At 43.4% G+C, this 24,962-nt stretch overlaps 1 protein-coding gene across 1 annotated transcript; it reads left to right on the forward strand.

Annotated features, from left to right (window-relative positions):
• Window positions 1–1,220: 1,220 nt before the first annotated feature.
• LOC123446650 (putative ATP synthase protein YMF19) lies at window positions 1,221–1,700 on the forward strand. The gene has a single exon (XM_045123216.1). It carries the CDS (start codon window positions 1,221–1,223, stop codon window positions 1,698–1,700), a length of 480 nt encoding a protein of 159 aa, XP_044979151.1.
• Window positions 1,701–24,962: the final 23,262 nt, after the last annotated feature.

Here is a 24,962-nt window from a genome sequence, read left to right on the forward strand (position 1 = left end):
TCAATTTCTTTGTGATGAAGTGAAGATATCTATATACCATTTATAGAGTGGTAGAGTAATATCGCCATGCAGTACGAATTATATGGCTGCATGCAGCCTTTATGAACAAACAAACTTTGCAGAGCCGTTTCACCTAATCGATTCCGTCGGTGGATCATCCACGTCACGAATTGAATGGCAGGCACAATTCTTACTAGTTCTCCGCCCTACTTTTTTCAGTTGAAGACTATCAGGCCTGGAAATGGAAACATTGGACCCGGGAGACGGTTTGATGTCTCGTACATAGCCAGCCCAGGGTGCTTCCCATAAGGGTCACTGTATGTAGGTTTTAAGCTCTAAGGTCCCCACTCATCACAATCGTTGGCCCTCATCCCGCATTGGAGCATAGCGTTAGTATCTTTCGGTGTATCAACAACATAGGCACCTGATCTATTTGAACTGTAAACCACAAGGGAAGTTTTCACATAAGCTGCCTTTATCCCGTTAAAAGGTGGGTACCTTTCCCTAAATCCTTCTCCCGTGCATGCTATTCTCCTGTTCCCCCGAAGGGCGGTATCAATACGGTAACCCGAAAGCGCGTTATCAAAGTGGTCTCTTCTCAAAAGCTTATCTGCCAGATGAAAAAAAGTTCGTAGTAACAGGTGGGGGTTGAGCTCCTAGTTTGACTGTTGGTGCCAGACTAGAATGGAAGAATGCCCATAATACTGAAATGAAGAAGAATACCTCACTAATAAGAAATGGAGCAGCACCCATTGTGCTTCCTTTCTTTTACTAGAGAGAGTAGTCCAAGCCTCTAAATATCTTGAGGGCTTTGTGTTGGATCTGATGGTTGAGCCTTTGTTCTTTGCGAGCCTTGCCTTTCTCTTTTTTGCTCTGCTGTGGAGTTCTTTGATGGTCTATCTTCGCACCTGGCGCTTCTGGCACTTTCTTCCTTCCACCTTCCTCTTGTACTCGACTCTTCCCCGATCACTCCCCGACAAAGGCTTGCTCGTCTTCGTCATAGTCCAAACTCTTTCTCGTGTGACTGTGGTGCTTTCTTGAGCGATGACTTGGGAGGGTTCCGGTCACCCCTACCCGGGCAGACAACCTCCCTCATTCACATCAGAAATGGCAAAGATTCCATTTTGAAAAGTAAATCTCTTTTTGTATAGAGGGACGTAAAATAGCAAAAGTACGGTTCGGAGTCTTTTTTTTCTTGATTATTTGAAATCCAAATCGAAATGCCTCAACTTGATAAATTGACTTATTTCTCACAATTATTTTGGTTATATCTTCTCCTCTTTACTTTTTGTATTCTCTTATTTAATAATAATAATGGAATACTTGGAATTAGTAGAATTCTCAAACTACGGAACCAACTGCTTTCGCGCCGGGGGGGGGGGGGGGGCGAGATCCGGAGCAAGGACCCTAAGAATCTGGAAGATATCTCGAGAAAAGGTTTTAGCATCGGTCTCTCATATATGTACTCCAGTTTATCCGAAGTATCCCAATGGTGTAAGATCGTCGACTATTTGGGAAAAAGGAGGAAAATCACTCTGATCTATGATTTTTCCAAAATAAGTGGCTCACGAGCAATGGAGAGACAGATTCTCTATTTGATCTCGAAGTCCTCATATAACACTTCTTCCAATTGGATCACTTGTGGGAAAAACGTAATGCTCACACATGTTCCACACGGGGAAGGAAGCATAATATTATGAAAATGAATGGAATACTTGCAATCTGGGTAATCCAGATTGTAATACGCACTTTTATGGGATACATACTACCTTGGGGTCAGATGAGCTTTTGGGGAGCAACGGTAATTACAAGCTTAGCTAGCGGCATACCAATAGTAGGAGATACCATAGTGACTTGGCTTTGGGGTGGTTTCTCCGTGGACAATGCCACCTTAAATCGTTTTTAGTCTCCATCGTTTACTCCCTTTGAGCTAAACCTCCCCGATCTAAACCTCCCCCTCCCGGGAGCTGAAGAGCGGAGGCAGAGGCAGGAGCCTTTAGAAGATAATAATTCTGGATTATACCAGCATCTCTTTTGGTTCTTCGGTCATCCACAGGTGTATATTCAGTACGGTGAAGCATTGAAGGAATCGAATGGAAAAAGAGCTTAAAATAATGGATTTTTTAAGCTCCGTAAGTACTAACAAGATGCGCAGGGCATCAGAGGCTTACTCAAATGGAACATATGAATCCAACCTTGCTTGACTCTCTTTTTCATACTTGTCCTCGGGATCAGTGGTAGATTCGTAACGTTATTACTCATGGGTAGCAGATGATGGATCCATTTCTGTTGAAGCAGTGGAGTGAAGAGGAGGGTTGGGTCCCGCCTCACAACGAGCCCGGGTAGATAGATAGGTAGATAGTAGATAGTAGTCCGGATAGTGATAAAATCTGAAATAATCTTCTTCTTGATTGAAAGAAAGCCTGTGCCGGAAATAGAGAGAGTTCTGCTCTTGGTTGACATAGATCGCTCTACTCTCGAATTGACATTCATAGAGTTGAAAACATACTCCTCACAAATGATCATAATTCACTACTAATGAGCGAGTAACTACTAACGTTACGAGCAAAAAGACGAATCTACTTGGTTCATATCATATGTTCTGCTCCGTTGACAGGTTCATATATGTACCTGATGTTCATGGAAACAACAGGATGATAATCCGTTGATGGGAAACTCACTTTGCTATGCTAGGAAACTGACTAATGAAACTAACAAGTTCAAGTGCTCTAGTCAAGTACTAAGCTCCAGTGGGAAGCGCTAGTCGAGATAGAAAGAATAGACAGGAGGATTGCTAGGTTGGTCCGCATAGGTGCATATCTGTAGGTTTCAGCACGGGATTCTAGATCATTGGTACCCGATGTTCAGTTCATGGGAATGGGAATGTAGGAAACTCTCTCTTCCGTCCGGAACATATAGATAGATTGATTGTTGTAGCAGCAAGTCAACTAGATCCAGTGAGGAATGAGAACCTTTCCGGGGGAAAGGGGGGGCGAAGCTACTAGCTACTATTACTATTGGCTATGGATGTCCTAACATGAACGGAGTCTATACGAGCAGAGGAAAGCGAAGCGTATTGGTTGGTTCGGATTTCAGAGTGCACTGGTTCTATTCTAACTAGACTCGCATCATAAGTTTGCCTGCTTTCAAATCCCGCGAAAGTACTACTGACAGCTCCTATATGAGGTTCATGCCACGAAGATTATCATATCTACATGAAAGGAAAATTCATGGAAAGGAAAATGAATGTGATGCACACTAGAAAAGATACCAAGCAAGAGGATGTGCGCAACGTCGCGCTTGAAAGTCTTGTCTATGATATCAAACCCTAGTTCCGTGAGAAGGAAGACTCGCTTCGGTCGAGTGATGGATGGACTAGTGCCGTAAGGATGAGTGATGCTAGAGGGAAGTAGATCAATAGGTGCCGCTTGCTTACTACAGTGACAAGGAAATCAAACAAAGTAGTGGCCAAGCCAGTCTCCAGAATGGGTGAGTCAAGTAAACTTGCCAGTATGCCGGGAAGCCGGTAATGCGAGGGTATCTCCAGTCGAAAAGGATGCCGGATCCAACTAATACGGCTACGCTTGAGGAAGAAGAGTGCTCCTACTCCTACTTCAGCTTCTAAGAATAGGACCGGTGCTAACTCCACCTTCCGGACTGCCCTTCATCGGCACGAAAGTAAGATTGGACATGATAGACGGAAGCAGAATCGAGGTAGTATCAGTTTCCTGGTTTCGAGGAAGGAAATGTCCGCGGGGCTCTCTTATCTTCTTAAAGGATGAGTGTGTATACAACCAACCTATAATACGTATTTTCGAGGTTCCTATGCTATGGTATCCAGGTTCCCGTCAGGGAAGGGGAGGTTCCTATGCTATGGTATCCAGGTTCCCGTCAGGGAAGGGATAGGGTGCCGTGTTTTCCACAGAACAGTCTGGTGGAATCCAGTGGTATATAGAAGCTGTGTGCCCTTCTCTTTCTCCTGCAGCAATATGAACTCAAAGGGATCATTTCCTACCCGGGACAGCTTCATAACTCCTACCTTTACTCTTGATTTGCGCAAGAGTGCTCGTCAGTGATCTCCATTCACAAAAGTGGAAAGGAATGTTCCATTGCCACGAACAATATGGGCTTTCTCATGGATTCCCCTTTTTCTTCTACACATTATACTAATATAATTGGATTGGGAATTCGCAGGAATGGGTATTGAGAGGAGGATCACCTTGGCCAAAACAGCTCTTGTCAGCGACAACTCTATGATTTGCCAATTCCAATCGATTTACATATCAGCAAGCAGGGATGAGCACATCTGGAAACCTTGACTTCCTGTGGATGCGGACCAATATATGCATAAACCTTCGTTGGCTGGGTTCTCGTTTCTCATCCAGAGTGTTGAGACTATCTTTCAAGGAAGCTTCCCAGCATGACCTTTCCCTGAATTGGCGTATAATGAGGTGAGTATCCGGGTATCATGACAACTCCAGTCAAGCACTGGGCAATACCGGCACTTAGATGGATTAGATGACTTTTGAAGATCAGCCTTTACCCGCTGGCACTGGCCACTTACAGAACCTATACATTTCCAAATAGGAGATGAGAGAGCCCTTGATCCAGCGCATGACTCTCACGAATGAGAAGCTCAATAGCCATCTATCTAGAGAAGGAACTAATGCCACTGATAAGAAATCCATAGACCGTACGCCCACTTACCACTCTACCACTTAAATTCCATGATGGACTTCACCGATACCTAGAAAGAGAGAGATCGATCACAGGCATGTGGCGTCTATTTCCGAGAGAAAGAGGACTGGAATTCACCTTTACCCCTTCTATCACAGGTCTCACTCTAGAAGTCAAGTTCGATGAGCTCTTAACAGAGGTATGCCTACTTAAGTATAAGTGTGTGTGCTATGGAATAGTGCCGAGAATAGGTGTCTTTCACATTGAGTGCGCCGGGAATATGTGTCTTCTTAGAGGTGCCGTGACTGTCGGGTGCCGGGCCTATCCTCTATTTACGAGAATTTAGGAGCATGAAATAATATAGCTAGTGATTATCCAGATCTAGATGAGTAACCTTGGGAAGGTCTCCGCTTTCTCTTTATGTGGGCCTATTCTATCACACATGACTATAATGTGACGAGCAGACTTGAACTGGCAAGCAAGCAAATACTTCTCTTCTTAGTATAAGGGAGGCAGGTCATAGAGTTGGGAGCTAAGGGCGTATGGTCGAGAATGAATGGGTCGAGTTGAATGCCTTGCCATTTCCATATTGATCTTCGTGTGTCACATGGATTTTCTCATTGAATTCATAGCCGGCGGATGCGAGACACACCTGTTTCCCAAGATGCCTCAGCAATATATCAGATATGGGCTTCCTTTTTCTTTGCTATTGCTATGGGAATTCATACTTTGATTAGCTTAGAACCGACTCTTCTATTCCGTATAATCCTTGCTATATAGGCTTTTATGCTCAGTCATTTCATTCATTCTATCGAGGGTGCGGAAGTCCTGCAAATAGCGGATCAACTCTCTTCGAAGGATAGATCCGATGAGTATGTGAATTGGATCGTGGATCGTAGTCAAACAAGTCTTTATGCCAATGGGAAAACGGAATTGTCCGTAAGAAAGGACCAAAAAATGCACATTGAGAATTCGGAGATTTCCTGAATTTCGAATCATTGTGTCCACTTTGGGAAAGAGAAATTCGCAAACAGGTACTGATCCATTTGGTTAGCTGGATAGGAGCCACACACGATCATCCTATGAAATATTCTAGAAATAACTGGAGCACCATACAAGATTTTATGCAGAGTCCGCCAAAGTCAAAAGACAGTAGGAAACCCCGCAAATCAAAAGGTCTCACTAGAGATTCCCACAAACAAAAGAGAGATTAGGAACACCGCTCCTTTGCGAACTTGGATGGCATTTTCAGCAATCTGTTTTGTGGATGATATCCTTCCATACCAGGAGGATCTGCTGGAGAATCAAGGGTCCATTCCAATAGACATAGTGCAAGAGAAGAGAATTGGGTGACTTGAATATGCAGCAATTTTCCCGGCTATGGATAGGCAGGCATTCCTTTCTATGGGCCACCCGCTGCTCCTAATCAAGAAATTGCTTTAGGGAAAGAGTCATGTGTGACCAGATTGGAAACCGAATTCCATTCCTGATGAGAAACTATTAGATATTCCTCCTATTCCGGAAGGTTTTCTAGCCACCTGCTTAGAGATTTGACGGACTACCAATCCAAATAGCAGTCAAGAAAGAATCCATGTTGAAGTCAAGATAGATGGAATGGACTAGGGCGCAAGGAAAAAGATCCAGAACGAGACCGGTCATTCATTCCCTCTTTCTCTGGCCAAGCTATTCAACTGTCGACTATTCTCACTCCCATGCCCCTGCTAGACTCAACTCACACATATCGACTCCACTGGAGAACCTGGGACCGGCACACTCAGTTGAGATGAAGTCTGTTGACTGCCGTTGATTTTCTATGTGCTCAGGTGCTTCAAGGGCGCAACTACCTGAATAGAGATTGTCTAAGGGCAAAGGTTCCTCCTCAGGCTTCGATCACATGGAGGAGGGTGTTTGTGCTGCAAGGGAAACTCTTTTGGCGGGTCTGATCTGGCGCATTGGAGATGGTTTAAGCACAACAAGTTTGGGTGGACTACTGGATCCCAAGGTTCGAAGAGAGAGAAATTCCCTAATCGGCCTTACTCGATTATGAGGGATCTACGAAAAGCTGATGGGAAGTCATGGGATGAGCAAGTAGTGCGGAATGTGTGTCTTCGTTGTGATGCCGACGATATCCTTAAGATAGATTCTTCAACCGCGGGGGAAGCTCCAAGGAATTAAGTAAGCCAACTTCATCCGGTATTGAGGAGTACGTCCCCCAATTTCCCACGCCTCTTCGTTCTCCCCATTTATCCCCATTTAACTAAGTTATGAGTTCGCAAAAAAGAAATCCTCTTCTAGATCGGGTTGGAGTCGAGTTGCCAACTAAAGGCCGAGTCAAAATAACCTACTGGGTTGAAGCTACTGGTATAAGACCCGACCTGGCATCTCTACTTGGACTATCCTTTACGTTACCCGCTTTAAAGTGCCAGTCTTCTCATCTCGATAACCAATCCAGGTAAGATTAGATCCATGCTTATACGAACTCAAGAAAGTAGCCCTTGCCCTGAACCAGAATCAAAGCAAACTCAATCCTCACAACTTAAAGGAGAAACTAGGAAATAGAGCTAGATAGGCTCTATACACGCTCGAAAAATCATAGTAAAATATAGAAGTGATGAATGCTGTGAATATTCCTTTCTTCTCCATAAAATTAAGTCTATCAACCAGTCCTTTTTTGAACTGATTTCTATAGCCCTGCTTCCCTCCCGCAATCGGAGTGAAACTACCATAAAAGGTTTGTCTTGAAAAGAAATAGTGCCACTGGCAGCCACTATATGAGTGAGATAGACTTGATTCTTTCTCTGGCTGTAGAATTAACATAGAACTAGTTTTTCTTCCCAAGGCCCAATTCTTAATGATTGAGGAAATGCACGCTCACATAATGGGAAAATCATGTATAATCCTTACGAGAAATCTCCTACTTTCCTCTCTACAGGGAAGTGCGCCAGTTCGAGAAATATTGTTGATAGAATGAATGCTCTTACGCGCTAATGAATGATGACTTATTTAAAGAATTTCTTGATATCTTGCAGAATGGTTTTCATGCTAATCAGAATGAATTTCTACTTATGCGCTAAGAGAGACTCTGGTGGAATCAAAGCAGTCTCTTGGGAAAATCAAATGGATGGATCTCTTTGTCAGCTTCTTGTTTGAGAAAAAGAGTAGTGACTCGCTGGATAGAGATTTCTAGGAAAAAGAGTTGCGAACGAAATCCTACACTCCCTGTAGGTAGGGCTGGGCGACAAAGGGTCCCCTCTGAAGCCTATAAGTTAGTAAGCAGGCCAAATATTCCACCGGGGTCTTTCTTAGCAAACTCATTGATGGCAGTACCTAACTAAAGAAGAATAGCGCTCTTTCTTTCTTTCAATTACGTTTCTTGAATGGTTCTGCACTTAGATCAGTCAGTACACACGAAACCCTTTAATCAAGTGAGTGCCACTTTAACTCAGCTCTTTCCTAGTGATCTTGATTATCCCTAGAAGCATCTCTTATTTTCATATAGAAATTAAATGGTTTAGTGGAAAAGAGGGAGATCCGGACTCACTTCTACCAATCGAAGATTTTCGTATTGTAATTAAACGGAAATGATAGCAAGAAAAAATACTAAAAATGCAGAAGTTAGGCTTCTTCCGGTTCTAGAGTAGTGGCTTCAAGCTATAGTCTTAGTTTGACTACAGAAAAAATAGAAAAATGCTCCCCGTGGACTCTACGCGGGACTTTTTTTATCAAACTTACATAATTTGAATTTCTCTGACATTCCATGTTGTTAATTATGTCTCGTATGGAACTTGTTTGTTACAAATTTTTTGGGAAGTTATTTTTGGGTTTAAATTTAAATCAAATTCATCCGGATATCTTTTTCTTCCTCATTCTTATTTCGGTTTTCGTATCATGGATGTTGGTTCGCGCTTTATGTCCGCGTTGCCCGGTCTGGGATGCGCACGTCTTTTACGGCTTTTGTTGTAGCGCGGTGCTGGGGTCTAACATTACTCGTGCGGAATGCTCACCGGGTAACGACCCCGCGCAAAATGAGGATCCGTCGGGGTCAGGGGCAGGGGCTACACCACTGGAGGATAGCTTTTGGGATGCGCTTCTCCAAGGGGGTGCCAATAGGCGTGAGAAACAAGTCGCGTCGACAAGTCAAACCCCCGGGAGCTTGACGGAAGGTGGGGAGCCAGCAAGGGCTCAAGCCTCTACTAATCTAATGCTTTTAGGCGATGACGACCTGTCCCGCGCCGTAGCTCCGTATCTCCCGCAGGGAGGTCAGGCTCGTGTAAATCTGCCCGATGGACGACCGCTTATAGTGGGGGAAGAAGAACGGCTAGCCCTAGTCCTTATTTACCACCAGCACATCGGCGCTCTTTTAAGAGACCCCGATGCTACCACAGTCTTGAGCTACCACTTCGTAGAGTAAAGCGCCGAGGATCTCGCTGCCTCGGCCCTCCAGCACAAGGAAGAGGACCTCAATGACCCAGAGAAGCTTTGGGTTGTGTATGAAAGTCTTAAGCATCATGGAAACAGTTCCCGCTACTATTTTCGAGCGGTAAACTGGGTCAGGGCAGAGAGACAGGTGCGTAATGGGGACTTATCGGTAAGGTTCATCATCGTGGACGACGGGGAGGGATAATGAAACAAACTACTAGCAACCCGCAGAAATAACGCTCATATCTAGTACTAGTTCTAGTTTGATGATCAATTCTGGCACAATGAATTTACGAGTTATTTTACACGATGAATTTACAAGCAAATGAGTTTGCAACGGTAGACCTATCTCCCGAAAAGAGTTCAGTAAACAAGGGAACGAAGCGGCTTTCTTTATCTTTCTCAATAAGAATGGCTACCACCTCCTGCTGGATCTACTTCTGGTATCCGTACCCCTGCGACTTGGGAAAGTGACCAGCGCACTTGACCACAGCGATCGATCCGATAAACTAAAGCATCCTGGCCTCTGGCCAACCATTGAGAATGGAACAAATGATATGATATATAATAAAGAATAGCAAGGCGCGCAGCGATGGATAAGAGATAAGAAGCAAATAAGGATATCTATCAGGCAACTCACTATTGAACGGAGAGAAAAGTAGTCCGTGACGTACAAGTAAAGCTCTTGCCCATATAATGCCATCGTTTACTGCAGGGATTCCCTAAATTCTATTCGTAGAGAGCCCCAAGCAGGATATTTGGTAGGGCACCTCATTCTCTGTTTAAGCACATTCGTACAGGTAGGTCACCAATGCAGGATAGGCGGGTAGGTAAGCTTTACATTCACTATGCTGTAACTCCCCTAGTTCCTTATTTTCACTGTGTCCATATGTACCAATTCACTCTTTGTTGATCTCCTACATATGATGGCTTTTCCTACCTCACAAGACAGAATACCAAACTTACTGAAAGGAGAGGAAGGCAGGGGTATTCAAAGTGAAACTTGGCTTGCGTGTGCGCGCACACAAAGGAGACTGAGTTGGATTGCAAAGCCTCTCAGACGGAAGAAACCTGTTTTAAAAACCCCTTTCTACAATCTTGGGAAATCTCACGCGAGCAACTACACGCCACAAGTCTTCAGTATTGTTCGCAAGGAATTTGAAAAGATTGACTCCGCTTTTTTTCTTTTTGAGCATGCCAAGCCTCCAGTAGAGCGGAGTTCTGTCCATGAAGTAGGCGCAGTTTACAAACTAGTGAATGGTTAAATGAATAGGCTCGTTTCATCAGGGGTAACCAAGGAGTAAGAATGATTTGATAAAGTAAACATTACCTTTGAGTGCGGTTCCTTCAGAACAAGCTCTTCCCTTTTCAGATTGCTTCTTTGGGCCACTTGAGCATCGACTGGGCAAGGTTGGATTCCCGCTACTTCAGGTGGCTACTATTTCTCAACAATGTTTTTTCATTTGATCCAATAGCCCTCCGTTAGATAGGAACAGCTTTGCTAAATACTGATAACTCTAGAATAGAATATGAGAAGGGAAAGATCCTTTACATAAGGAACTATTGATCATAGGCGTACACTCTGAAAAGAATTGAATGAAACTCTCTTGTTTCGTCAACTTTGATATCATTAGCTGTCTCTGTAGCTGGCTCTCATGTCTGGTGTTCCAAGTAAAAACTTTTCAACTAGCTGGGTCACCGCTGTTTTAAACCATGACTTGGAATCAGAGCCATAAACGAGTGATTCGGTCGGAGGGACGATTGAGTTCTTAAAGCTTGGATTGGCACTTCTTGTGTTGAAACAAACACGTTGTTGCTAGAGCCCTCAATGCTCTCTTCGATCCTTGGCAAACATAGCTCCTTCTACGGGAGATACTTTCGATCACTTTCATCTCAATTCATTTCATTGGCTGGTCGAGTGGATGATTAGACACAGGCGGAGTATTCAACTTGTCCCTAATTCAAGTTGTCCCTACTAACTAACGGGTCTAATTATCGCTGGCTCACAGGCTCCTTCGAAGCAAACATTCGTTGCGCCCCTCGCATTCAAGCTCTTGCTTTGTCCTGCGGCCTGCCCTCTAAGCAAAAGCAAGATCTAGACAAGAGTGAAAAGCAGTCAGAATATTAATAATCTAAAAATGCCTTCCTTGTTTGTGTAGCTAATCCCCCTCCTTGACAAGAACATAATTTTTGCATCTTCAAACTGGTTATGGGTGATACCCTCATTCCCCATTAACTCACTAGAAAGCCCTTTGAATAAGCCTCAGGAACACCCATTCCTTTCGGATCAGGGGGTGGTTGTTTTAACTACTCGTTCGGGGAACATTAGACAAAGTTACTTATTTGAGAAAGTAAATGAACCTAAAATAGGACCTATGTGATAGTTTGCAGCATGAGCATGTAGATGCTGGTTATGGTATCAGATCTGAGGACCAAGAATTTCAAAAGGATAGTATTAGACTCAATAAGAAGCTTTCAAAACATCACTTCTCATATTTGGTATGTGGGCTACCATGCTTAAGCTTTCTTATCCTACTCTTTCCACTAACATTAGGACTTAGGCGAGCTGCTGAATACGAGACACTTCTTTCTCGGCCGTGCGTGGTCTTCCCTTGGGGATGGGAGAATATAGAAGGTGGGTGGGTGGATCTCTATTCTCCATCAAGATAGGGTTGATTTGATTGGAATTCACGCCTTTTAGAAAGAGCCACTCAATGCAATTCTCTTTTAGGCGAAGAGAGTATGCCCAACTAGAGTGGTTTCCGCCTATATTCCAACTAATGTCATCTCCAAGATGGACAAATCTTCTTATCTGCGGATCTATTCCATGCCGGAATTCGACCTGCTATTCATGTGGGTATTTCACTTTTGAGAGTAGGATCAGCGGCTCAAATGTGCCGCAATGAAACAAGTAGCTGGCAAATCAAAATAGGAACTAGCTCAATTCGCAGAGTGACAAGCCTATTATTCGCCTCTGCTCTCGATAAAACTAGCTAGAATCCATTGTTTTTATGACGGGAATTGCTTAAACAATCCCAATCAAACCTTCTCCCAGTGGAAGAACAGATAGCTACTATAGCTACCGGAACGATAGGATATCTTGATTCATTCGAAATTGGACAGGTCAAGCTATTTCTGGACTGGATGAGTTACGTAAACACCTAAAAGATACTCATTCCAAGAAATTCGATCTTCTAGCCAGCTTCTAGCCAGGTGGATAAGGATGGAATCTGGTATCCAAGAAGAGGATGTTGGACATTCTTCATCCCGGAGGGCCGGGGAGAGGAGAGATAGCATCACTCTGACTTTGCCGGAAGGAGGAAAATCCAGAGTTGGCTTTGGGAGAAGAGAACGAAGCTCTCAGGTTTGGTGATTAGTACCTGTCCTGTCTTTTTTTCCAGGGTTTCGATTTCCGGTCTAGAGCTAGTCTACTTATTTATTTTATAGGGAAATGGAATTTTGCATATTATACGGAATTTATCATACCAGGTTTTCCTAGAGTTGAGGAATTCTATCCATTCCAGGAAAAGCACTGGTTTGAGAAACTACACTACAGGAAAGTACTAAGGAATAGGAAGCTGCTACTTATACGTATGATTCTTGTCCAAAGATGCCAGGCCGAGACAGAAACCCAACTAGTGAAATAAAAGGGATCTCTCTAATAAACTAGGGTTCTTCTCTGCGGGTTGCTGGTATCCTTATATGGATCTGTCTTGTCTCCTCAGCTCGATAAGCTAGCAAAGTCAGTTCGTTGGATTGGTCTGTCCGGTCTGTCAGTCAGGAAAGAACGTCAAGTCGGTTAATAGCTCTGGTCCGGTTTCTAACTCGGTGAATTGGTATGGCCCGGAGGCCCGGCAATAACAATAGCAGACAGGTCAGTTGTTCAAGTCCGTCTGGTTGACAGGTGAGCTCGGTATAGAATCTTGTCTGGTTTCTGAAGTCGGTAAAGTCCAATCAGTAGAGTGTGAGTTAAGTTCCTCAAGTAAGGATCTTTGATTCCTCCAATTTGGTAGGTAATCATAATAGTCTCGTCTCGGAATGCGAAGATGCTGCTAATCTATTAAAGGGATCTAGATCGCATTTATTTGATATGCGTCCCTTCTTCAACCCCGGATGTGTACCTGACGCCAGGGAATAACGTAGTTCTAAAGTAGTGACTCGTGTCTTGGAGGTCGTCCATCCAAATGTTCCTCTTTGCCATTGCCCGCGTCTACTCCTATAACCGAATCGATGGCCTATAGCGCCATGCCATAATGAAATTCTTGATCATTTCTTTGTTCGTAACATGGCGTAGTGTATCACTGGGTGCCACAATCCCATTCAATTCTTGTCCATTGAATACCATGGATATATCGATTTCTATTTTCAGAAAGCTTCTATTTCGATTGGTATCTCTAGCAAATATATGCGTAGCGTATGTCAAGATAAAGTAAATCAATCCGTATGACGGCAGGGAGCGGAGGTAGCTTCAACTCAAGTGAGGAGCAAGCTTACCTCGGGCGAGTAGATTGATCGGCTCCTTCATATCTCAGGATTTCGCTTAGGCCACCCAGTCCATACCATAGAAATAAGATCTGGTTTCCTTTCCCTCATCAACCTGCTGCTGCCGTTCTTTTATTTCACGAAAGAATCTTTCCGTCCGTATTGAGCAACTCAAATTCCTAGAAAGTCGTTGGTGCACCCACCCAGTGAGTAACTACTAATGCAGTGAGTAACTACTAATGTTACGAACAAAGAAACTTTCCAAAAGTGGACCCAACAAGCAAAGCAACGGATTGAGCTGCACTGCCTTTCGGCGTTTTAGTTAGGCGCATCCTCTTGCGGGATGAAAATCTGCCATAGCACGCTCCGCGCCTTGGAAGGAACATTTGCTCGATGATGGTCCTATCCTACAGGGGCTTACTAACGATGGCCAAGCACGCAGTCATTCCCATTCTATTTGATAGGGGAAGCAAGCTAGTCAAAGAAGAAGGAAGCATGGGTATAGGTAAGTCTAGACATATTGACACGGGCATATACTGAAATAGGCATAAGGCTGCTAACACTAAGGAGACAGCACCGCTTCTTTGTTCGTAACTAGGACATGTATTGATGCTAGAGGCAGACTCCTGGCACTTATCACTCCTTAGATGAAGCAAGACAAGAGTGAGTCCGCTAAGGGACAAGTATGACTAAAAAAATGATGGCAGATTTTTATGGAAACGATTATATTTGAGTATATTGTATCATTGGGTTTGTCATTGTCGATAGTTATTCTTGTCGCCGTTAGGGCGATGATCCATCACATAAATGCTATTAATGTTGAAACAGAAGTAACTGATATATCCAAAGATGTTCTTAAAGAACAAATCATTTATCAATTGGAAATACTATATAAAGTCAATAGAGATACTACTGAGGGTGTGCACTTACCGGCAGGAGCCAATCTCCAAGAAGTAAGCACACATCTATTTTTTGTAGACGAGAGAGTGAACCTTCTAAACAGTATCTACTATGATCTTATTGCAAAGGGAACTGGAAGTGAATACTTTGGCCAAGTTATACAATTTCTTCTGGGATAGCTTGTTGTGGGGCTTTCCGAAGGGTAGTTCTGAGAGTGGTCTCTTTTCTTTAAGGTTGCATATATTGTCGGAGAAGGGAGGGATCCAGGAAAGGTCTAAAAGTGCCGAGTTGGGTTCGGGACAAGATACGGAAATAGTGCATCTTATATAGTGGGTGCCAACTTGATTGCTGCTGGGATTGCTTGATAGGAAACTTTGATTGATACGAGTAGATGTGAATGAATTGAAATAGTCAATAGTGGTGATATGATCCCGGTATCTACACTCGGATCTACTTCTGCTACTGTAAAAGCATCAGGAACGTGTCAATTCACTGAATAAAGTGCTCTTTCCATTGATTTATGGATGAAATCACGAAAAAGAGAAGGAACCACTAATTCTGCATAAAAAAGAGGGGTTCTGGAGCCAGTTTCTCAAATCGTAAGTAGATCCAATCCAGGGCAGTTGATAAGTGAGGTTCTCCGGTCGAATGCAAATAAGCCAGAGCGTATCTCTTGTTTCGAGGAAGAAACAAACATCCCGGTCTCAATGGATCTTGATTCTATGCATGCATCAGACACATCACGAGCCAGAACAAACGAGTGCTTTCAACACACGAGCCAGAACAAATGAGTGCTTTCAACAATAAGGAACACCCGAGCTTCCTTCTACCAACCAGGATTCCGATACCAATTTCAATCTGGCACAGCACAAGGAAGTAGCGCACTAGAAGAACCAATACGAGAACCATTCCTTCCAGCCAGAATCCGTCTTTCTTATCCTTTGCATTCGAGGAATGGGATCTGCCTTGCGGAAACAAAATCTATTTGTTCGAGTCAAGCAAGCGGATAGTCAGCTAACAATACTGGAAGAGAACTCTCTAGCCCTGCACTTAAACTAGACTAGAAATCGGAAAAAACACTAGTTTTGGCCCATAGCGAAATAGAGTTTTTCTTCTCCGCGGACTCCCCATGCTTGGCGCCATAGGCTTTAGGACTTTTGGCACTAGGGAATCATACTTTGATCAGATCCATGGACAGGCTCCCGAGGTCAAATCGGATTATGGACTTTTCCAGCTAAGTGAAAACGCACTTCACTACTAGCAAAGAAGTCAGCTCACGGCAGGGCCGGTGGTAATCTCAGATAGGAACTTGCCGGGATCCTTCCATACCTGCCATCCACCACTACTACTGATCGTTTCCTAGAACGAGCCATACCTTTTCCCAGAATGAGAATACGGCTGAGGACGAATAGCGGTGCCTAGCTTTAGTTTCCACACGACACGATGGATCTATCATTCTCTTTAGCCAGGCCATTCTCTAGAGGAGAGTTCCGAGAATGAATCCCAATCTGGTACCAATCGTAGAAATCGTATTGTAGAGTTCTTCTCACGCCTAGCACAGCTACAAGCATTCCTCGAATGCAGAGACAAGACGGAGGATACCTGATCCCACGGAACATCTGGTACCAACTACGGATTACCTTGTTTCCATGAAATCCATGTTTCTGGCACCTTGGCCCCCTCTACCTACGAAATTCTGATTCCTATGGTTGAAGAAAGTATAGCCTTGTCAATTCAACCTGGAAAAAGGGGAATAAGTTGACAAAGTCAGCTTGAATATTATGGTATGGATCAAAGGAAGCTATACCCGCCTTGATTTCTATCAAACTTATTAGATAGTAGAGCAGACAAGTCTGAAATGGAATGTTTGATCGGTATATGTAGGGCTCTCAAAAGAGAATCTATTTCAGCATAGTTGATTTTCAGAAGCCAACTAGAACTTCGCAGCTGTCGTATAGTTGATTGTTCCCACCAGTTTCGTTCTCATCTGGTTAGTTTCACGAATGCAAGGATTTACTATGACTCTTAGGTGTAAACCTTGGTCGTATATAGCGGTGAACTAGCTAAATATAGCTAGAGGAGTAATATAGCTAAATATAGCTATAGGGCATTCCATAGAGGTGAAATTCTCTTGGCAAAGCAGAATAAGAAGCAGCAGAAAGCAAAACAGTATAAGGGTCGTTCGGAGTTCAAGGCACAAAACAATTCTATAGAACTGGGTATACCAAACAGTTGATCAACAAGACATATTCACTTTGACCACAGCCACCCACACTTGCCTACCCAACTGGCTATTTTAGCTATTCTCTCTTCGACCTTCCTCTAACCTAAAATAGTCGTTCCGCTCCCCCTTTAGAGATAGATTTATTTATTCTCTAAGCTAGCTAAACGCCCGAAACATAATAAGCTAAGCCTCCGTCGATTTAGCCAAAGCAGGCCTGGAGAAAATAATGGGAGTCAGTGTCCCTTAAATGCCTTGTTTCCTCTTCTTTACGGTGGCTTCTTCTTAAATGAAACAAGATCTCTGCTGCGCTTATGCCTTAAAACCCGAAAACTGTGGTTATTATGACGCCAGGTGAAATAGCTACTTTTTCTTCTCTTCCTCCCCTCGACCTGTTGAAGTTGCGCTCACCCGCAGCCCTAAGCCCTACAGTTCCTTCGCTTACCGCCTAATCTTAATCTATTGCCCTGCCTCCAAGAGAAGAAATGGCACCAACCGATACAATGGCAGCTAGTTCCAGGGAAGCTGCTATCAGGAACGGGCCCCATCCTAGTTTGGAAACATCATGCTCTCCTGTGCCGCACTCCTCATGCCAATGACCAAGCGCATGCATCGCAAAACGTCGGGATCTTCTCGTATTTCAGCGGATCCCCGGCAAGTCATTTGCCGGTACTTTCTATTTCAACTATTGCTTAAACGCCTCACATCCCAGAGTTGTTTGTCGGATCAATCTCTCGTAGACTAGGCCCCTATGGTTATGGCTTTGAGCTGTGAATAACTGTTAAGGATTTCTCTTGACTGCAGCATTTCGCTTCCTCCGTTTATAAAATGTGAGCCTGGCCCTTCCATTCCTCCGCCTACCAAATCTATTATGTCTCTCTCTTTTCTGTTCGCAACAAAGATTTCTAATATTGTACCCATGGGAAAGAAGTATTTATCGGCCCAATAGATTAGGCATATCTTACCCGCCTCATGCCTAAGGGCTGTTGCTCACTTCCTTCATGTGTCGAAGTAGGCTTTGGCTAGTAGTATTTTGTTCTATCTTACGATGGAGTGAATCTTGTTTATCTATCTTTCATGAATAAAAGGCAGTCTTCAGCATCTCTTCCTTTGCATGTACAGTCTGGCACTGGCTAGTACCTTGGTTCGTGGATGGAGATGAGATACGACCACCACCTGAAGCTACTCGCCTGGAACTATTCATTCGTGAGCCACCTATAGCTGGTTATTAGAGTATTGGCAGTTTAGTCTTGTGTATGTTGAGCTCTGGTGCTGAATGGGATTCATGGACTCCTACCGTGATGGAGTACTTCTTTTGTGAGTTCATGGCTGTTGATGTAGTTCAGTAAAATTACTACTCAAGTTACCCTCACGGATGACACGAGTTGCAACAATTGTCTAATTGTTGGAGTCAGGTTAGCAGCAATGAGCAAAGGCAATTTAAGCATTGCATGGTCTGTATTGATGTCAACCCAGCTATTCTGGAGTTTGTCTTTGAGCTCCCATTTCGTTATGCTGATTTGGGTAATCTTAATCCCCGCTTGAGGGCACCGAATGCATACAGCTTCTCGAATGCACCAGCATGGGGACCCACTGGCTCTCCAGGGGGGAATAATGTTGCACCTGATGCTGCAAATAAGGCCTACACCTCCCACTGTAGTAAGAGAGATCCGGTTTCACATTATTTATCTTGTGTCTGCCACTTAAACAAAAAAAGCTTTATAGCTCAGTTGGTTTGTGAAGGATTGGATTGATAACTGGTTGCAACAATGCTAAAATCTCTCTCTTACGGCGGCAGGTTGGCCGGTTTCAACGACGTTACTAAGTAGTCATGTTCACGTGGTCTCGCCCAATGGCTCTGCTATGTTATCGAAAGAGAATCTGTCATTGCATCAAAAGTAAAGAACATTATATAAGCTAATTTAAGATCGAGATTTCTAATCATGAATCAAGTATTTGAGTTAGACTATATACAACTTAATTCGATTGCTTTTTCAAGACTCTAAAATCGGCTAATTGGGTCAACTTAACTTACTCAATTTTGAGCTCTTTCGTGCAAGCTGTTTTCTCAAAGCAATCCATAACTTTCTTTTCTTCATTTTTTACACGCATACGTGAGGACACACGCGTATTCTCTTTCTAGAAGGGGAAGCCAGTCTTTTTGGAATTTCCCCGGTGTGCATCACAGTTGCACACTCGTTTTATCTTCAAAAGTGTGTCCTGCTGCATTCGTTTTTTGATTGATCGGAATTTCCGATTCATAAGGCAATCCCTTTGGGCACCACAGGGAATGGATACTGAAAACATGATGAATGCATCCGAAACCAGATGAATGCATCGGTAAAGTGGAATAATTTCAATGGATTGTGCATCTGAATAGAAGGCGAAGCCGATCATTCCTGATATTTTGGATCTGTTTAGTTTCTTTTTGAGTGCATTCCTCAGATTTCTTGTGCATCTTTTCCTTATATTCCATGAGGCGAATCTCTCTATTCTAGTGATTTAGCTGCTTCTTTCTTCTTTTAACAAGTGGATTCCTCCTCTTCTTAGAGGGTCATATCACTCTTTTGTGTTTATGGTTTATCACGCGCGTACGTGGGGACGCACGCGTATTCTGAATAGGGGGTCCGTCCAACCAGACATAGCCGAAACCTCCATCTTTTACTTAAGCTGAGTCTACAGAAGAGGTTCCATTGCAAAGCGAGATCCAAGGGTTCGGGTACTATGAGCATCACAGCCTCATGATTCGCTCGGTGGATCACCTGCGAGATGTTATTTTGTTGGATTGGGCCACTACAGAGATGAACTTGTCTGAAAATCAAGCTCGACAATGCCTATTTCCCAAGAGCGAATGTGATTCTACAGGATTTTTATATAGGCAAAAAGGAATGACATTCATTATGAGGGACCAGGTTATAGAGCTTTTTAGTAAGGGCATGAGAACCTGTGAATAGAGGAACACGATACGGATACGCAATGGTGACTGCAGAAGCTCTTTCGACTGAAATCCACCCTCACCAGTCATCTCCTCCCCTTCATATGTGCTCGTGCTCCCTAGAATAATGGCTTGCAAGCTCCAAACGGGAAGTCAATGAGGTAATAGGGAAAAGGAACCGCCTACTTGCCACGAATAATGCATCTCGTTTTGCCACTCTTGATAGATCTTATACAAGATGCCAACTCATCCCCTTGCTTACACATGTCAAAGCCACTCCTCATACCGGTAGTTCAGCTCTTGTTATTCTTTCTAGATCCGTGCTAGCGAAGCGGTTTGATCAATGAAAAGAAAACATCATGATATTGTGATGCTTGGGTCCCCTCCCCACTATAGGCACTGTCCCCGCCCTTGTTGCGTCTCAGGATCTGCTATCAGCAGAACTTGTCAATCCGATGTTGAATGCACCCATATTCCAGAGGGTTAGTAGCTTGCTATTGTCCGCCACTGAAACCCATTATTATTCAAAGATGAATCAATTGATGGTGTGCCCGGAAGCGACAAAAGATAGAAGGAGGAAGGCGCTTGCGACATAGGTGGTAGTGAGTGGGAAGTGCTGCTATGTTCAGCCATGCTTTCCCCTCTTGACCCAGAGCCTGCATGTGTAACCTCCGATTGAAATGAAATCACAATAGTTCTTCAACATTTAGACAATGATATAGCTAGTGGCAAAGTAAAGGAAAATCGCATTGCTTAGGGCTCGAGATGGATAAGATAGGCAGTCGTACCGTTACTCATACAAGGCTATGGCTCCACTCATGTTTGTTGATCCAGTTGCCCATTTCACCCAGAAAACTTCCATATTCCACTTTATTTTTAGATAGAAAAGAATTGGAACCAATGAATTCATTCCAGGGAAGCATTCCTGTAAGTTTAGTGCTCCTCCCCAGCACCAGTATCCCATCGATTGGATACCCTGAGAGCACTCTGCACTGATTGAGAGTATGAGTATAGGTGTTTTGAAAGTCGAGAGGAAACTGTCAAGAACCTGACAGTAGCGCTTGCTAATCACAGTTCTGGATCTGGGGCAAGCATGGGATTGTCTGAAACCTATTGGCTGTTTTTCTCCAATTTTAAGCAACTGCTACGCTAAAAATAATAAGATGGTTCTAGGGGCAGCCTCGCCTAATAACTCATAATATAAATACACTTATGTCTGCGTCAAGGCCATAGAAGCAGTAGTATCGAAGTCGTCTGGTCTCTAAATTAAAACAACAGCTCGAATTTGCCTACTAAGTAAGACCTTCACCTCAATAAATATAGTAGTTAAGGTAGTGAAGAATGGCGGACCCAAATCTGGCCTATAAGATAACATGTGGTGCATTGCAGCTTCCTCCACAAACGTTGGATTACTTAATGCACAATGGCAAAACGGGATGAAGAATGTGCAAATCTGGGGGACATAATAGGGGCTTTATTTCATCGTAGGGGTGATCCAGAGAGCACCAGTCTAAGCCTATTGTTCAAAATAAATCTATCTTGCAACGTTCATTCAATTTTGGATCATGTAAACGAGCATTCGCCTCAGCTATGGTACCAAATCTGCTATCGTTTCTGAGAAGTTGCATTCCAGTCCCCGATCGAATCCAATTGAGTGACTCCTGAAGCCAACCAACTCTTTTTCGATATTGTGAATTCCTTAACTTTTTACTGGCTTGCTTGTTTCTAAGATCCACGGGCGTGCCAATTCCTTAGTGGGATCCAACCACCATTTACTTTCATTCGATCCAGCGGAGAAGATGCGATTATGTATCATTTCGCCTAAGACCAGACAGACTAAAAGGGGATTTTGGAGACGAAGAAGGTTTTCACGTCTTGCTTTGGGTGGTATGCTTCCTCACTGTTGCTATTCTGCCCTTTCCCGGTAGTCAACCACCAACGAACGTAGGCTACGACCTGCATGTAATGTTATAGCCTTGCCAATACTCTACAGTCGTTACATCAACATGGGATTGCAAAAGGGAGGGAATTGAAAAAGGCGACTCCTCCTTAGTAGGAATAGTAGCTGAGGCTGCTTCAACTCATAACGAAGCTATTCCAGCACATAAGTCCGGGATGATCTGAGGTCACTGGTCTCACATGGAAGAGATACGAACCTCCGTTGGATAAACACCTCTTCTGGTATCGGCTTCTTTTGTTCGTAACGAACAAGCAACGGATTGGGGATTGCGAATAGAAAAAGATACAACCAACCTTGTCTTTTGGAAACCTGGATCACCCCCATTGTAAAGAGAACACGGCACCCCTTTCCGTAGGGGCTGGCAAAGGTATTATACTGGATGTGTGCAGAGAGCTAGTAAAACTCCATTCCTTTTTCTCTATACTCAACGATCTGCTATAGCTTGCTTTTCCATAGCCAACGTATTGACCTGATTCCCCAGGAAAGAGTTGATGGCATCTCAACGCAAGAAGGTAGAGAAGAATCCCTAGCGCAGATGTGCCAAGAGCGGGAAAGCCTGTCTTCCCCGAGAAGACAGTCTTCCTCTTATTTCTTATATGAATAACTGAAATCAATCCTCACTTGTATTAACTCCATGAGTGAAGAGATAGAGAAACCCTCAATACCGGCACTGCTCCTATCAAAATCAAATAATTGGATTTGTTTCCCCACTTCCTCCACGGGATTCGTACATTGGATGAGGATTCCTACAACGGTTCAAAGGATCAATCCATTCAAATCAATGAAACCATTAGGTACGCCCCGGGATCTACTCTATTTTGAGATTTGCTAATGCCGAGAGACTATCAAAAGCAAAGCGAAGGTTGTTATTCCATAGTTGTTGCCGGTAAAGGAACAATTGAACGGGTATCTTTTATAAAGCAAAGGCTTTGGTTGAATCATATTGAGTTCCGGGTAGTAGAGTCCTCGGCTTCGATTCTTTCCAACAACGGTACGGTTGACTTTCGAACAACGGCCACGGTGTAGGTTCGTACTCGATTGATCGGCTTCCTTCCTATTAGCTTGCCATGTTTCCCCAATCTGTTTGCTCTCACCAATTTAGGTGCCACAAATGTTTCCTTTTCCAGACAGTTCGCTTTATGCAGGAAAGCTGACCTGTGACTTGCCTTGCTTCCGACTCTAAACCGTTCTAAACAGATTCTTTCTGCATACTGATGTTGGCAGTTATGCCTAGGTGATAGATGTATGTTGCTGGATTGGAAAGCTATACGATCCCTTTTATTCAATTATGACATCTGAGAGGAATTGGGGATGGCCCCGCTAGAGTTTCCAAAATGAATCGAATTGAACCCTATTGTTTTTTCACTAAAAATTCCATAGTATCAATACAATAACCTTTGAGAAATTGTGAGAACGGGAAGATGCAATCATCTAGATGGTGAAAATGGCCAAGAGTGGAGCAACCCCTAAAAGCACTCACAATGAATGGTACCAGCGGATACCAACCAGATAGAAACATGCTGAGAAATCTCTGTTATAGCTGAAACTAATATACCAATCCTATCCGTGACCCTTTCTACATTCTTTTCTTAGTCACCTAACCTATGACTGTTTTTTATTTTAAGCTTTAATAACCTTAACATTCGAATCTGCATCTGCTATTTCAGTTTTGTCTAAAGATACTATACTATTCTTCGATCACTTGCCACATAGTAGAAAGCATCCAAAACAGATATTTTTGTGGATTCCCTCTCCTTGTGGGCTGGACTCCTTTTTACATGGACAGACAGGAAAGTGGAATCTGAGGAATTAGCTGGAACAGACTCACCTTAGCTTTGGACGACTATATCCCCTCTTCTATCTACATATGGATATATATGGTCTTTAATAAAGGAAGATGATTTTAGCCGAGGACTAACACAGCTTCCATTTTGCAGCACATCTCTCAGTGGGAATAGCATCATCCATGACTTCAGGCACAGCTAGCTACGGGTAAGCACAAAAGGTAATGACGAGAGGGCCGTCCTATGTACCCTGAAAGAAAAACTATGTGATAGAAGCCTGCTTTCCCACTCTTCTATCCCACCTATCCACATAGGGTATCAGTGGCCTCGTGATCTCCATGAACAAAGATCACTACACAAAAACTGCTTATGTTTCCAAAGTGAAGGGAGTAGGCTTAGAAAGAAGCCCCGCTTTAGTTGAAAAAACTGCTAAAGCAATTGTTTTCCCCGTCCCCACACCTATCTCTATGAAACTTCCTTCATAGTTAGGAGAGGTTTTTTCTCTCTTTTACCGCAGGAAGTTCTCCAAAAGTATGAAAGGCGGGAGGGCTTTCTACGAACCATTCTAGTGTCGTTGGATTCTGTTCAACAGCCCAAGGACTTTCCGCACATTTTTTGTTCTTTCCACTGCTTGAAGTGATTACGACAACTACGAAGAAACGACGAATCCCAACTACGGATATATAAGAACCGAAACTGCTTAGAGCATTCCATCCGGCGTAAGCATCTGGATAATCTGGAATACGACGTGGCATACCCGAAAGCCCTAAGAAATGCATGGGAAAGAAGGTCAGATTTACCACGAAAAAAGTGATCCAAAAATGGATTTGGCCTAAAGTTTCAGGATATGTCCGACCAAAGATTTTACCCACCCAATAGTAAAATCCAGCAAATAAAGCAAAAAAACGGCTCCCATAGAAAGGACATAATGGAAATGTGCAACCACATAATAAGTATCATGTAGAGCAATGTCTAGCCCAGAGTTTGCTAGAACTATTCCAGTGAGCCCTCCTATGGTGAACAAAAACATGAACCCTACAGCAAATAACATGGGTGTTTTGTATTGTATCGAACCTCCCCACATGGTAGCGATCCAACTAAAGATTTTGATTCCTGTGGGCACAGCTATGATCATGGTAGCTGCGGTGAAGTAGGCACGCGTATCAACGTCTAAGCCCACAGTAAACATATGATGAGCCCAAACTAGAAATCCAAGAACACCTATACTTATCATGGCATAAACCATGCCTAGATACCCGAAGACCGGTTTTCTTGAAAAGGTCGATACGATATGACTAATAATACCAAATCCAGGCAGAATGAGAATATACACCTCTGGATGACCGAAGAACCAAAAGAGATGCTGGTATAATATTGGGTCTCCCCCTCCTGCAGCATCAAAAAAGGTTGTATTAAAGTTTCAGTCGGTTAATAACATTGTAATTGCCCCCGCCAGTACCGAAAGTGATAATAAAAGTAGGAATGATGTCACTAGAACGGACCACACAAAAAGTGGTAATCTATGCATAGTCATTCGAGGTCCACGCATGTTGAAGATGGTTGTTATAAAATTGATAGAACCTA

The sequence above is a fragment of the Hordeum vulgare genome, chromosome 4H (genome assembly GCF_904849725.1).
Source record: "Hordeum vulgare subsp. vulgare chromosome 4H, MorexV3_pseudomolecules_assembly, whole genome shotgun sequence".
Lineage (NCBI taxonomy): Eukaryota > Viridiplantae > Streptophyta > Magnoliopsida > Poales > Poaceae > Hordeum > Hordeum vulgare.